At 43.8% G+C, this 13,321-nt stretch overlaps 1 protein-coding gene across 3 annotated transcripts in view; it reads left to right on the top strand.

Moving 5' to 3' along the window:
- NKIRAS1 (NFKB inhibitor interacting Ras like 1) overlaps window positions 1–7,818 on the top strand; it is a 45,042-nt gene extending 37,224 nt beyond the window's left edge. For 2 of the 3 annotated variants that reach the window (XM_029589303.1, XM_029589302.1), the window contains exons 3-4: window positions 1,427–1,668; window positions 6,633–7,818. In XM_029589303.1, coding sequence (XP_029445163.1) covers window positions 1,427–1,668; window positions 6,633–6,875 — 485 coding nt within the window. In that variant the 3' untranslated portion in view covers window positions 6,876–7,818. The remainder of the gene's footprint in view (window positions 1–1,426; window positions 1,669–6,632) is intronic. The other variant, XM_029589301.1, reaches the window with a different exon arrangement.
- Window positions 7,819–13,321: the final 5,503 nt, after the last annotated feature.

Raw genomic sequence — 13,321 nt, 5'->3', positions numbered from 1 at the left:
TGGGGGTAGATTTTAAGACCTGCGTGCATACGTCCATGTGTGCACGCTTCCCGGCGCACACACATGGACACAGGATTTTATAACATGCGCACATGTAATAAAATCGGGGGTTGGCACGCACACAAGGGGTGCACAATAGTGCACATGCGCCAAGCCTGCGCTGAGCCGCTCTGCTTTCCCCTGTTCCCTACACTCCCCACCCCACCTTCCCTTCCCCTAACTCCTCCAGCCCCTTCCCTGTTGCGTGCCAGCCAACTGCCAGCGCTCGATCCCCTGGCACAGCAGCAAATGGCCGCTTTGCCAGGAGCCTCTGACCCCTCCCCACCCCTTTTTGAAAGCCCCAGGAGTTAGACGCATCCCAGGGCTTTTCGCACGTCGCCGGGCCTTTTTAAAATAGGCCCGACACGCGTAACGTTTTGAAAATATAGCTCTTGGTTGTGAGGGGTCTCAGTGTCCCTAGAAATCACCAGGGGATAGCTTATGGGCAGGGAACTTGTCCAGAGGCAAATAGGAACCCAGTTGGATGGGAGGTTGCCAGTGTAGAAGCACATGCGTAGGTGCAGGTGGGCCTGTGCAGTGCTTGGCAGGACCCTCCAAGTGGCCACAGGGTTACCCTGCGTAGGTATTAGGGGTGGCTCCACACCGCAGTGCGTTTCGTGCTGGCATGATGTCATGACGACATGAAGGGAATTGAGGTGTGAAGCTCTTTTTGTATTTTGTCTTTCTTGAATTTTTCTCCCAAATGAGAAGGTTTAAATAATCCATTGAAGACCTGACGCCCCTGCGGAAGATTCAAAATGCGCAGCGTGTTGGGCATTCAATGGGCTTGTATCTAAAATACACTATGGGATTTTGTTGGCATTACAATTTTGAACATTTCATTTCATGATATGAAGATAAGTGGACATCTTACAATTTTTAATTGCACTAGTATGTTTCATAAGGACATTCTTTAAGAAAACAGCAAATGAAAAAAAGAACAAAAAATTCTGTTTAATAGAGACTTATGATTATAAAGAGGTGAGCTCTGTTTATGTTAAGCGTTTCTATCACTGCATGGAACAGCTGTGCAGCAAACGTTTCAGATCTCCTTATTATGATGGTCTTTTAGGTTAGGTACACACTCTGTTTTTGATCAACCTTGGATTTCCTTGTTATGAGTATTCAGCAAATCTACTGTGATTTTGAATATGCTGTTGTATTTTTTTCTGCTATGTCGTAAGCCACCTTGGATTCTCTTTGGAGTAGGGCAGCCTATACATAAAAAATGTAATATAGTATTATTTTATTAGGTCTTGTTAGTCAGAAATGTATTAACCCAATGAAGAGATATCACTGACAACTGTTGTTGACCTTTATATCTACATATCCAAGTGAATTAACATGGTTACCACACTTCTTTATTATTTGAAATTCTCTATCACAGGTTTAGAGTCCGGTGAAACTCTGGAAGATGTTTATATAGCTTCAGTGGAAACAGATCGAGGTGTGAAAGAGCAATTACGCCTTTATGACACAAGGGGACTGCAGGATGGCGTGGAGCTGCCAAAGCACTATTTCTCTTTTGCGGATGGGTTTGTTCTTGTGTATAGTGTGGACAGTCTGGAGTCCTTCAAGAGAATAGAGTTGCTAAAGAAGGAGGTGGACAAGTTTAGAGATAAAAAAGAGGTATATATTAGGCACTGAAATTTGTTGAAAAAAAAATCTAGTATGTTACAGTCCTGGTTCACTATTTAGTTAAGAGGTTTAATTTTAAGACATAAGAAATTGCCATGCTGGGTCAGACCAAGGGTCCATCAAGCCCAGCATCCTGTTTCCAACAGAGGCCAAACCAGGCCACAAGAACCTGGCAATTACCCAAACACTAAGAAGATCTCATGCTACTGATGCAATTAATAGCAGTGGCTATTCCCTAAGTAAACTTGATTAATAGCCGTTAATGGACTTCTCCTCCAAGAACTTAACCAAACCTTTTTTGAACCCAGCTACGCTAATAAAGTATAAAACGCTACTAAGGGGGGGGGGGGGGGGGGGGGAGAATTTTAGTTTTGTTTTTCGTTTCATTTTTGGGGGGGCTTTTTCCCCATGAATTTCATTTCGTGAAATGTTTATTTCATTTCTTTAGTTTAAAAAGAATGAAATAAACATTGAAAATGCCTCCCCAAAAACGGAAAAAAAAAAAGAAAAGGGACTACCCAGGGCCTCCAGTGCTCCCAACCTATCCCACTCGCAACAATGCCGGGGCCAGGATCCTTCCCAGTCCCCACTTACCCAGTCCAGGAGGGATCTGCAGATGAGACCTTTGCCCCTGCCTAAGCCTTGTGAAGGACATAGGTCAAAATCACAGTGAACTACCAAGGCTTCGGCCTAGACTGAGGCAGAAGCCTTGGCCTTGTGTAGGCCTAGGCCACTGTTAGTTGCCACGATCTTGGCCTAGGCCTGGGCCTCAGCCTAGGTGGCCCAGCCTATAGGCCAGGTTCCAATGCCTGACCTTGACCTGGACCCAGGCCTGATGCTGGGGCCTGGCTCATAGGCTGGGGCCCGACGCCTGGGCCTTGGCCCAGGGTCAGCCCCAGAGCCCAGGTCTTGGAGCTCCTTTTCGGCGTCTTCTTTGTTCGGCTCTTTTTCACCGACTGACTCAATCCACTGGGGTTGTTATGCAGGAGTTAATTGATTAGCAGCCATACAGCAACATGTCACCCTCCACTGGGGAGGATGCGCCAGAATTCATTAACTCCGGCGCAATGACCCCAGCAGATGGCATCAATTGACGAAGAAGAGCCCTGGGTTCCAGGCTTGGGCCTGACCCTGGCTTCTGAGCCTGAGCCCTGACTGAGGCCTAGCTATCGGGTCCTGGTCTCTGGGCTGGGACTCGGCATCCGGGTTGGGTTCAGGCGGGGCCTAGGCTGAGACTCTGGCGTCGCGCTCAGGTATATGTTGTGATCCTTTTCTCGGGTCGGGGCCTATGCTTAAGTGAGGCCCAGGCTTTGTGCCTAGGCCAAGGCACAGGAGTCGTACTTGGACGTAGGCTGGGACCCTTGCTTTGGGTCTCAGCCTACTCCCTAGACTATCAACTTTTTAAAAATAGGTTTTCAAAATGAAACGAGATTGTGATGAAATTTCGTTGGAATTTAACTCATTCTGTTTGGAAAACAATCTGAAACCAAATAGGAAATTTTGTCTCATTTCCTATTTCCTTTTTTTTTTTTTTTTTTACTTTTTATTGAGTTTTTATAAACAAAACATACCACTTTGTAGAGAAACAACAGGACAAATATGAAAGTTAATAACAATAAAGCTTCATCCTATAAAGAAAAATTAAATTTCCTGAACATTTTAAAGAAAACAAAGCCAGGGGGGCAGAAAGAATACAGGCGAAAATGAGGAAAGGAAACAAAAGCAAAGTATTAAGTAGAGATAATATGCCCAAAATTAAACGCAGGATATTTAGGACGCTGAAGGTAGAGGGGAAGATGTCAAAACTTTCCTTGCATTCAGAAAAGACAATCTGTTCTGGAGAAAAAAATACATAAAAATCAGAACAATACTTAACAAAACATTTACAGGGATAACATAAAGTAAAGATAGCCCCTATATCCAAAGCCTCGTTTCTTAACGTGAGGAATCCCGCCTTCTTTTTTGAGTGACTGACTGCCCATATCTGGGAAAATTCTAACTTTTTAGCCATGAAATAATAAGTCCAGATTCCGGAAATACGATGACATAACAAGACGGACATCTGAATCTGCTACAAAAGACAAGAGTAGCAGCTTCAATAAACTCTAAAGTTGATGACTCCAAAAACTTAGTCAAATTAGATAAGCTTCCATAAGCTTGTCCTGCTAAATTAGGACAGCGAGAAGAAACAGGAAGAAAAAAGAGTTTATTAATACTAGGAAACTTATCAGAGGAAATCTTCAAAACTTCGTGGCATGATCTTTTTAATGTCAATAAAGGAAGCTCACCTGCAAATTTAGGAAAATTCAAAAAATGTAGGTTGTCTATGTGAGGAATTTTCAAGAATTCAATAAGACAAAATATGGACCTACGCTCCTGAATCAAAGTATTTTGAATAGCTTGAATTTTCCCCATGTCTTGAGATAGTCTATTTGTCCAGTAATCTCCTGGAATCTGGTTTCATGATTCATGACCAATGGATCCAATTTAGAAAGAACAGAGTCCATTTTAGAAGCAGAGGCATTTAGAATTTTGGAAAAATGCTCCATTACTTCCCAAACAGTGTCCAATGTAACTGCAGCAGGTTTTTGGAGCTTAGATGCTAACTCACCAGACCCGAGGTCAGCGGGAGATTCAGGGGCAGTCAAAAGAAAAAGAAGCACTCAGGAAAGTTCAGTGAAAAAGAATTAGCCACCTCTACACCAACATCCGTCGAGGAGCCGACTGCGATGGAATGGCACTGCAGCTTGGCAGACTCCTCAGCCCCCTCCCATGCAGGCGATAAGAACGCGTCATCATCCAGCGCTGACACTACTTCTCCGGAGGAGCCAAGCCTCTGAACCAGCGGTAGATCCTGCTCCCGAGGGCTGAGGGAAACCTCCACTGGCAGAAGCACTGCTCCCTCAGTAGCTACTGCAACAGGGTCCACCTCGCAAGAACCGGGCATGCCAGACATAAAGGAAATAATGGTTTGCTGACCAGGAAGGTGAGTAGATTCTGCAGAGAAAGTCTTCACCTTTCCTTTTCGTTTAGGAGACGTTCAAAAACAGCAAAAGGAAAACTCGAAGGAAAGTCAGTGTACTCATTCTGGACTCAAGCAGCCATCTTGCCCCTATCAGCTCTCATTTTCTTATTTCATTTCTCCTGAATAAACTAATTCTGAAGCACATAAAATAATAGAGAGTCTAATATCTGTTATAAGCTAGCCACCAGTATCTTCTGGGTTCAGTAATTCAAGAAATGGTTGTGCAGATAATATAGTGGAGCTGGCCCAGAGGCATGACCTGTATATTGTCCAGCTGGCTAGGGAAACCTTCCCTGAAAGTCCTTCCCTTTTGTGATCCCTCTGACTATACCCCAATTTCTTTTTTGTTCTTAACACAAGTCTGTTAAGCACCCCTACCTCAGATGGAGGGTCTCATTCCGGATATATCATCAGAAAAAAAACCCACCTTATTTTACAAGCCTGAGTTTCCCTAGCAGTCCAAGATTACAAACCATAAAAGGCACTGATTTGATCAGTGTTCAGGATCATGCAACAGGGTTGTAGCAGCTTCAACAACAACAACCACCACCTAAATGCTTCCTCCAAATTGGTGTTTCCAGTATTTCATGGAGAAAAAACAGACGCACAAATTATTCCCCAGCTTTCCACAGCCATAGAATATAGTCCTCTCATTCCCTTCTGAGTGCTTCCCATCATCAGAGTTCTCTTAGTTTTCGTGTCACTCTTTTCACCACCATAGGGCAACCCAGTATCCCCCTGTCTGCCAACAGAATGCTCCTCGGCTTCGGCAAAGGATCCCAGGCCTCCCAAAATTTAGCCCTCCTGAATTGTTGAGTCCCAGCTCTCTTCCTCAGTCTTCAGGACCAAATCTGATCCCCTGGGAATTTCCCTTGGAGGGAAAACCACTTCCATTCGCCAGGGTCACTCCTTTAGTACATCTAACCCCTTATCTGCTGTCACTTTCTGTGTTTCTCTGTTACTTGCCACGCTAACATTTCCTGTACACTGGGTATACAATGGTAGTCTGTTGGTGACAGATGAAACCATCACTTCTGCCTTAAAACAACACAGAAGAGCTGAACTGGGCTTATTTTATTTTATTTTTATAAAGCTAGCATCAGAGTTCATCTTTGAAAGCAATATCATTTAACTACAAGTGATCACAGGCATGGTTAGGTTTACATATCAAGTAACATGGGCCAACACAGCTCAGGCTTGTCAGAGATCCAGCTATGAAATGAATTTCACAGTTGCAGGGGGGGAGATGCAGGGAACAGAGGGATGAGTGGGGTTAAACAGAAATACTGCAAAAACCTTAAAGCTGGCAATTAAAGTTCTCATTGTTTTGTCTTAATTTGTTTGCTGGCGGTTTTGAATGCTGCTGCTACTACTACTACCACTTAACCTTTTGATAGCCCTGCTTGACATAGGCAGCGCTGTACAAACAAATCCCATGCCTGTGAATGTAAAATTGGTTGGGAGTAGGGTTTGAGGTGGGAGAGAAGAGCAGCACTTCAGAACTCCACCTAGGCATCAGCCTGATAGAATTGAAGCATGAAGAGCTGCCAAGTGGACTTGAGATGATAGATTTATTAGATGCAGGAGATGTGACAAAACAATAGGTGCATAAGAAATAAAATATATTAGAGAGGCGGGAGAAGATAGAGCTAGGGATAAAACCCACTAAAGAAGCAGGCTGATATTTTGAGTAATCTAGCAATGGTACTGCTGCTGGGATGGTATTTGTTATACTGCTGGATGATTTGTGAGCTGGCACAGGTCCCAGTGGAAATGCTGCTTTGTCTTAGCTGGAAGACAGAATACATAATGGGTTTTGCTATCTTTATCATTTAGATTTACCTCATGTGGGATCAGTTGTTAATTTTAGACAATATAATGTATAAAGGACATGTTTATTGTACAGTAAATATGGTTTTTTTTCTTCTAGGTGACCATTGTGGTTTTGGGAAATAAAACTGACCTGGCAGAGCAAAAGCAAGTAGAGACAGAAATGGCACAACAGTGGGCCAGGAGTGAGAAATTGAAACTTTGGGAGGTAACAGTAACAGATCGTAAGACTTTGATTGAGCCTTTCACTTTGCTGGCCAGCAAGCTCACCCAACCTCAGAGTAAATCCGCTTTCCCCTTACCTGGGAGGAAGAACAAAGGTACTACAGCATCTGACAACTGATGAGCCCTTTTCAACCAGATTCTGTCTCAGTGTGACAAGGCTGAGAGATTGCCCTCTTAGTATTTCTCTTCGTTCTTGCCATTTCTTGTTTGATATCTGACTTTAGGAAAATCGAGAGATTCGCTCATGATTTTTGTCTTTGTGTAAAACTAACCTGCTTGTTAAAATATAATTTGACATTTGTTGCATTTTGTTGGGTAGTCATGAATTTGTTTTGTGTCTGGGTAAAAATTTATATTTCTATGTATACAGCCTTAAAGATACAGAAACCCATGATCTTCCATCAAAATGACTAGTTCATACAGAGTTTCAGATTGAATTTGTTCTTCTTGTAAAGTATTAACTTCCTATAGAACAGTATTAAAGATATGTTATTAATAGCTATAAGCTTATGTAGAACATCTGCTTTTTTCCACAACATGGCATTTATGTAAACTTTTCTAGCACTTATTCAAGAACCAATACTAGTACCATACTGCCAAATAGATTCTGCTTGTAAACAATAAACACCGAAATAGTAACCAAGAATCTTGAGTGAGATCTATGTGTGTGGCATCAAATGAAAATGTTCCATGTTTAGAAAAAGAGTTTCCTCTATTTAAAGCAGCAGTGTGCTAACAAAAAAGAAGAGATTCAGCCAGCAGTTAAAACAAAATTAAGATTTTTATTTAAAACCTGTTTCCATTTTTTCATTTGAACACTCAGCACCTTGAGTCTATATTAGACTGTTGCTGCCTATCAGAGCCCTATGCAGGTATGACAAGACTACATATACTGTTTCATTATGTTACATGTAAAGCCTTGTTTAATATGTTTCTTGTAAAGCCTTGTTTAATATGTAAAGCCTTGTTTAATATGTTTCTTGTAAAGCCAAGGGCACTGTTTCCCGTCCCGAGGCATTTTTGCTGTTACCTGTAAACCGGATTGATTTGTTTCCTAACAGGAAATTCGGTATATAAAAATTCTAAATAAATAAATAAATAAATAAATATAAAGTATGGATATAGCAAGAACAGCTCTCAGGGGTGGGGAAGCTTGCCCTTACAGATTGCGTGTGCCCATTAAAGTTTTATTATTACAAAAAAATATAAAGAAAGAATGTATATTAGGATGAGAGGCAGGAAACTTAAGAATTATCTATTTTTAGCACATATATATATGTGCAGGGTGGTCATGTGGGGGGTATATTTTATATTATGTCATAGAACACTCTACACACAATCTGGTAAAGCAAAACTTGGTTTACTAAGTGTAAATATATGGATGGCTTTACCCAGGGCAAGTCTTGCCTCACAAATCTGCTTCACTTTTTTGAAGGAGTTAATAAACATGTGGATAAAGGTGAACCGGTAGATGTAGTATACTTGGATTTTCAGAAGGCATTTGACAAAGTTCCTCATGAGAGGCTTCTAGGAAAAGTAAAAAGTCATGGGATAGGTGGCGATGTCCTTTTGAGGATTACAAACTGGCTAAAAGACATGAAACAGAGAGTAGGATTAAATGGACAATTTTCTCAATGGAAGGGAGTGGACAGTGGAGTGCCTCTGGGATCTGTATTGGGACCCTTACTTTTCAATATATTTATAAAAGATCTGGAAAGAAATACGACGAGTGAGATAATCAAATTTGCAGATGACACAAAATTGTTCAGAGTAGTTAAATCACAAGCAGACTGTGATAAATTGCAGGAAGACCTTGTGAGACTGGAAAATTGGGCATCCAAATGGCAGATGAAATTTAATGTGGATATAAGTGCAAGGTGATGCATATAGGGAAAAATAACCCATGCTATAATTACACAATGTTGGGTTCCATATTAGGTGCTACAACCCAAGAAAGAGATCTAGGTGTCATAGTGGATAACACATTGAAATCGTTGGTTCAGTGTGCTGCGGCAGTCAAAAAAGCAAACAGAATGTTGGGAATTATTAGAAAGGGAATGGTGAATAAAACGGAAAATGTCATAATGCCTCTGTATCGCTCCATGGTGAGACCGCACCTTGAATACTGTGCACAATTCTGGTCGCCGCATCTCAAAAAAGATATAATTGCGATGGAGAAGGTACAGAGAAGGGCTACCAAAATGATAAGGGGAATGGAACAGCTCCCCTATGAGGAAAGACTAAAGAGGTTAGGACTTTTCAGCTTGGAGAAGAGACGGCTGAGGGGGGATATGATAGAGGTGTTTAAAATCATGAGAGGTCTAGAACGGGTAGATGTGAATCGGTTATTTATTCTTTCGGCTAGTAGAAAGACTAGGGGGCACTCCATGAAGTTAGCATGTGGCACATTTAAAACTAATCGGAGAAAGTTCTTTTTTACTCAATGCACAATTAAACTCTGGAATTTGTTGCCAGATGATGTGGTTAGTGCAGTTAGTGTAGCTGTGTTTAAAAAAGGATTGGATAAGTTCTTAGAGGAGAAGTCCATTACCTGCTATTAAGTTCACTTAGAGAATAGCCACTGCCATTAGCAATGGTAACATGGAATAGACTTAGTTTTTGGGTACTTGCCAGGTTCTTATGGCCTGGATTGGCCACTGTTGGAAACAGGATGCTGGGCTTGATGGACCCTTGGTCTGACCCAGTATGGCATGTTCTTATGTTCTTCTTATGTTCTTATAAATCAGCAAAGTAATATCAACATTGAATACAGTATCACAGTAAACTGTACATAAATCAATACAGGTAAATAGGAGACAGAAATAAAGATAGAATATTAAAAAAGAACACCTCCCTTATATGTTGTCCTCAAATAAGCCAGTGTTCAAAGAAAATCTGGAAGACTCTGGCCTGGGGACTCTGAAAAAGGAGGACTTGCTCTGTGTTCTTTTCAGCTCATCCAACTAAAATAAGCAAATGCTGTGCTTTATATATCCCTCTGCACCTTAGGTATTTCAAAGGCATTTCAGCACCAGTCTTTTGATCTCCCATTTGGTAAAAGACACCAGTTTAACTTATCAGCCCATTGGTATGGGTACTAGTCTAGCATTTGATCTTCCCAGATGATAAGAAATACCAAATGACTTAGTCTTTGATGTCTCCAGAGATACCAGATGTTCTTGGGACCATCCCAGCTCTTTATCAGTTCATTGTTGCCAGAATGTCTCAGGAATGAAGGGAAAAAATGGTGATAGTGTCATGCCTTTATTAAATCTTTGTACTTAAATTATATGCAATATATTGATTCATACTCATCAGTCATTACAGCCTGTTCTGATCCATAGCTGTCTATGCGCAGTACAAAGTCTTCCGGAGATCTAGCTGTCTAAAATTCTTTCCACAATATAGCACCTTGAGCCATAACACCTTATAAAAAGAGCACAGCCATATGGAGTAATCAAAATGGAATAGGTAAGAAATGATGCAGTAGAAAGTATAATTGACAAAGCTAAGTGTCCAGATACTCAATTTCAAAAAATGAGTCTTCAGCCATTCCACATAAGAGAGAGACTAACTGAAAAGTAGACTCTAATATTGAACACTTTTTCTTTTGAGCCCGTGATCCAAGATACTAAAAAGCTAGATAAAGTAGTTTGGTTGCCAAGTTAATCCACTTCTTTGTTTCTGTTTGTTAACCTTTATTTCCTTATTGTTTATGCCAGACCAATTCAACAAATGGGTTATGTCTCCCTTGCCAGCAGATGGAGACAAGAGGGAAAATAAAAAGCTCAAAGCTGACTTCACTCCCTCTATAGAATCTAATGCTGCCTCCAGCTCTTCAGGATTTCTCTGTCTCCAGCAGATGGTGCAGATATGTGAAATAGTGCTGCAACTATGCTACTCCCAGGAAGGCTTTTTAGGCTCAGGTGCCCAGTGGAGCATAGGCGGAGTCTTGGGGGTGCTTTGGTTGATGGTCTTGGTGGGAATAATTCTCTCTTTCCTCTTGGAAACCGACTCTGTTGGGGTCTGAGTTCCCGCACTGAGGGGCCAAGCACTGTGTGGTCCTGGGTGACTTTGTTCCAGTGGTGGGTCCGGCAGTAGGAGCTGCTGACGGTGCACACTCTCCCTGTATCCTTGGAAAGCAATATGGAGGCATTAGTTAAAAAAGCTTGCAGCACAGCCTTTTCCCTGGACTGCCATCCAGTTTCCTATAGTGCTGTGCTGGATTTGGACTTGGTCAGGGTATCTGAGTTGATCACTCTCTTCTCTCCCCTTTTCTGCTGGCTTCTGTCATGGCTGTAAAAAGAAGGAGGCATGATGCCGCAGGTAAGTCACAGTGGCTTAATGTGTCAACGGATGTATTCTGAATAGGCAGGCACCAAACAGGTGGGTGAAAACTGCAGTTGATCAGCACCCTGTCAAGAGCAAAACTGGGTGGGTTTCCCAGATTGAGCCCTGCCCCTATGGTGAAAGGCAGCGCAGTAGTGCACATGGAACAGGGCCTAGTTAACACTCCTATTTTGGCCAAATCAGTAGACTTATTGTTGCTTTGTGCCAAAAATAATAAATTAAGCATGCCAGACCTCTACCCCCTCTTCTCTCTAATAGTCAAACAGGGCATTTTTATTTTGGGAGGGGAGGGGGGGGGGGGGGTAAAGACTATTCTCTATGCGTACAAAGATCAGTCCAGAGAAGTGGGTTGTGTATCCCTACCAGCAGGTGGAGTCAGAACAATTAGAACTTTGGGCACTGCTACATAATGAGTGCCACCTGCAGTCCCTCAGTATTTCTCTGACTCCAGCAGCTGGAAGACAGGCACCTGCAGTCTTAGTTAATTTTTCGGTTTAGTTAGATTTTTTTCTCCGGGTTTTTTTTCTTCAGGATTACTTCCTGGGGTGTTAGCCATCTTCGTGGGCCATCCCTCAGTCAGAGCTGGACGTCCGGGGGGTGGGGGGGTTGGTTACCTCCGTCTGGGTTTCGTCCGTCACCACTCGGAGTGTGAAGACCAGGGGCTCCTGGTTACTCACCTCCGTGGCTGCTCCCCCAAAGCTGCTCTTTCGACCCTCTCTGCTCTACAGGACTCGGTAAAGTTAAAAAAAAAAAAATTGTAAAACTGAGTGAGACTTCCTCTGTGGTTTCGAGCTGAGGTAAGTAGTCGGGTAGGGACAGCCAGCCTTGCAGGCACTCCGGGGTGTTTGGCAGCCCTTCGGCCCCCTTTCCCTCTACTCCCGGGGCTCCGGGTTGCTCTGAAGGGATGGGGTAAGTGTTTTCGTCACCGGCCAGTTTTTGGCGCGGCTCACTGCGCTCGGCAGTGCGACCCGTTGCAATGGGCCTGTCGGCATTTTTTTCTATTTTTTCCGTTCCTCCCCTCAGCTCCTGGGCTGCGCGGCTTTTTTCAAGGGACCCTCTCTTTCTGCGCTCTGTCAGGCGTGTGGGCACAAAGGCAGAATTTAGTTTAGTTTTTTCCCTCCCTTATCCTTCCTAGGGATGGAGAGTTCGTCGGGCCCTGAGCCCTTCCCCCCGGGATGGGGGGTCTTCATGCCGAGGCTCAAGGGAGGAGGGATCCCCTCCAGTCTTAGCCCTTGTGGCGGAGGACAGCGCTGGGGGACTGGGTGAACCGGGTGAACCGGCTCCTCAGGATCCCATTCCGGCAGATAGAGACCCGGAGGGTTTTTTCGCCGGAGTTTGTCTTGTTAATGCACCAGGCTTTCCTGGCCAGAAAGCAGGCTGGCTTCAGGAGGCAAATTCAGTCAGTGGGTCTTTCCGAGCCGCCATTCAAGAAGGGTCGACTCAAGGAACAGCAGGCCCGCGGGGGAAGTGATGGTCTCCAGGGGCCGCAGACCCCTCCCCCACCCTGCGGAGTTCCGGATCCGGGTTTGGCTCAGGTTCCGGATTTGGTTCCTGATCTTGGGGACCCTGATCAAGATGCTGCAGATGATGATGATTTGCCACCCACAGAAGGGGATGATCCCAGCGTGGTCCGCCTTTTTAAGCGGGAGGAACTACGACCCCTTATTCCCCAGGTGTTGGAAGTTCTGGGGCTTAAGATCTCTCAGGAAGAATCAGATAGTGATGGGGTTAATCCGGTTGTCGACAGAATACGGGGGCCCACTTCGTCCTTTCCACTGCCTAAAAAGGTTTGCAAGTTGGTGACCCGCGAGTGGGACGCACCGGATGCGGGGCTCAAGGTGGGCAGAGCTCTGGCTAAGCTCTATCCTCTTTTAACAGATGTCTTGGATCTTCTGAAAATTCCGAAGGTGGATGCGGCAGTTTCGGCTGTGACAAAGAAGACCACTATTCCGGTAGCGGGTGCTGCCGCTTTAAAAGATATGCAGGACCGTAAGCTGAGATCCAGTTGAAGTGAGTCTTTGAAATGGCTGCATTGAGTCTTCAGGCCACGATCTGCACCAGCCTCTTGCAGAGGGCATGTTTGTGCTGGGTTCAGGCCTCAAACCCCACTACAAGAGCTGGCAGTGGTGCCGCCTTGGAGGGTGCTTGTTTGGAGGCGGGCATCGCATATGTAGCAGATGCGCTTTATGACCTAGTGCGAACTTCAGCGCGCAG

The sequence above is a fragment of the Rhinatrema bivittatum genome, chromosome 2, assembly GCF_901001135.1.
Source record: "Rhinatrema bivittatum chromosome 2, aRhiBiv1.1, whole genome shotgun sequence".
NCBI classification, from domain to species: domain Eukaryota; kingdom Metazoa; phylum Chordata; class Amphibia; order Gymnophiona; family Rhinatrematidae; genus Rhinatrema; species Rhinatrema bivittatum.
The sequence above is the reverse complement of the archived record's forward strand: the minus strand, read 5'-3'. Positions and strand labels throughout refer to the sequence as shown.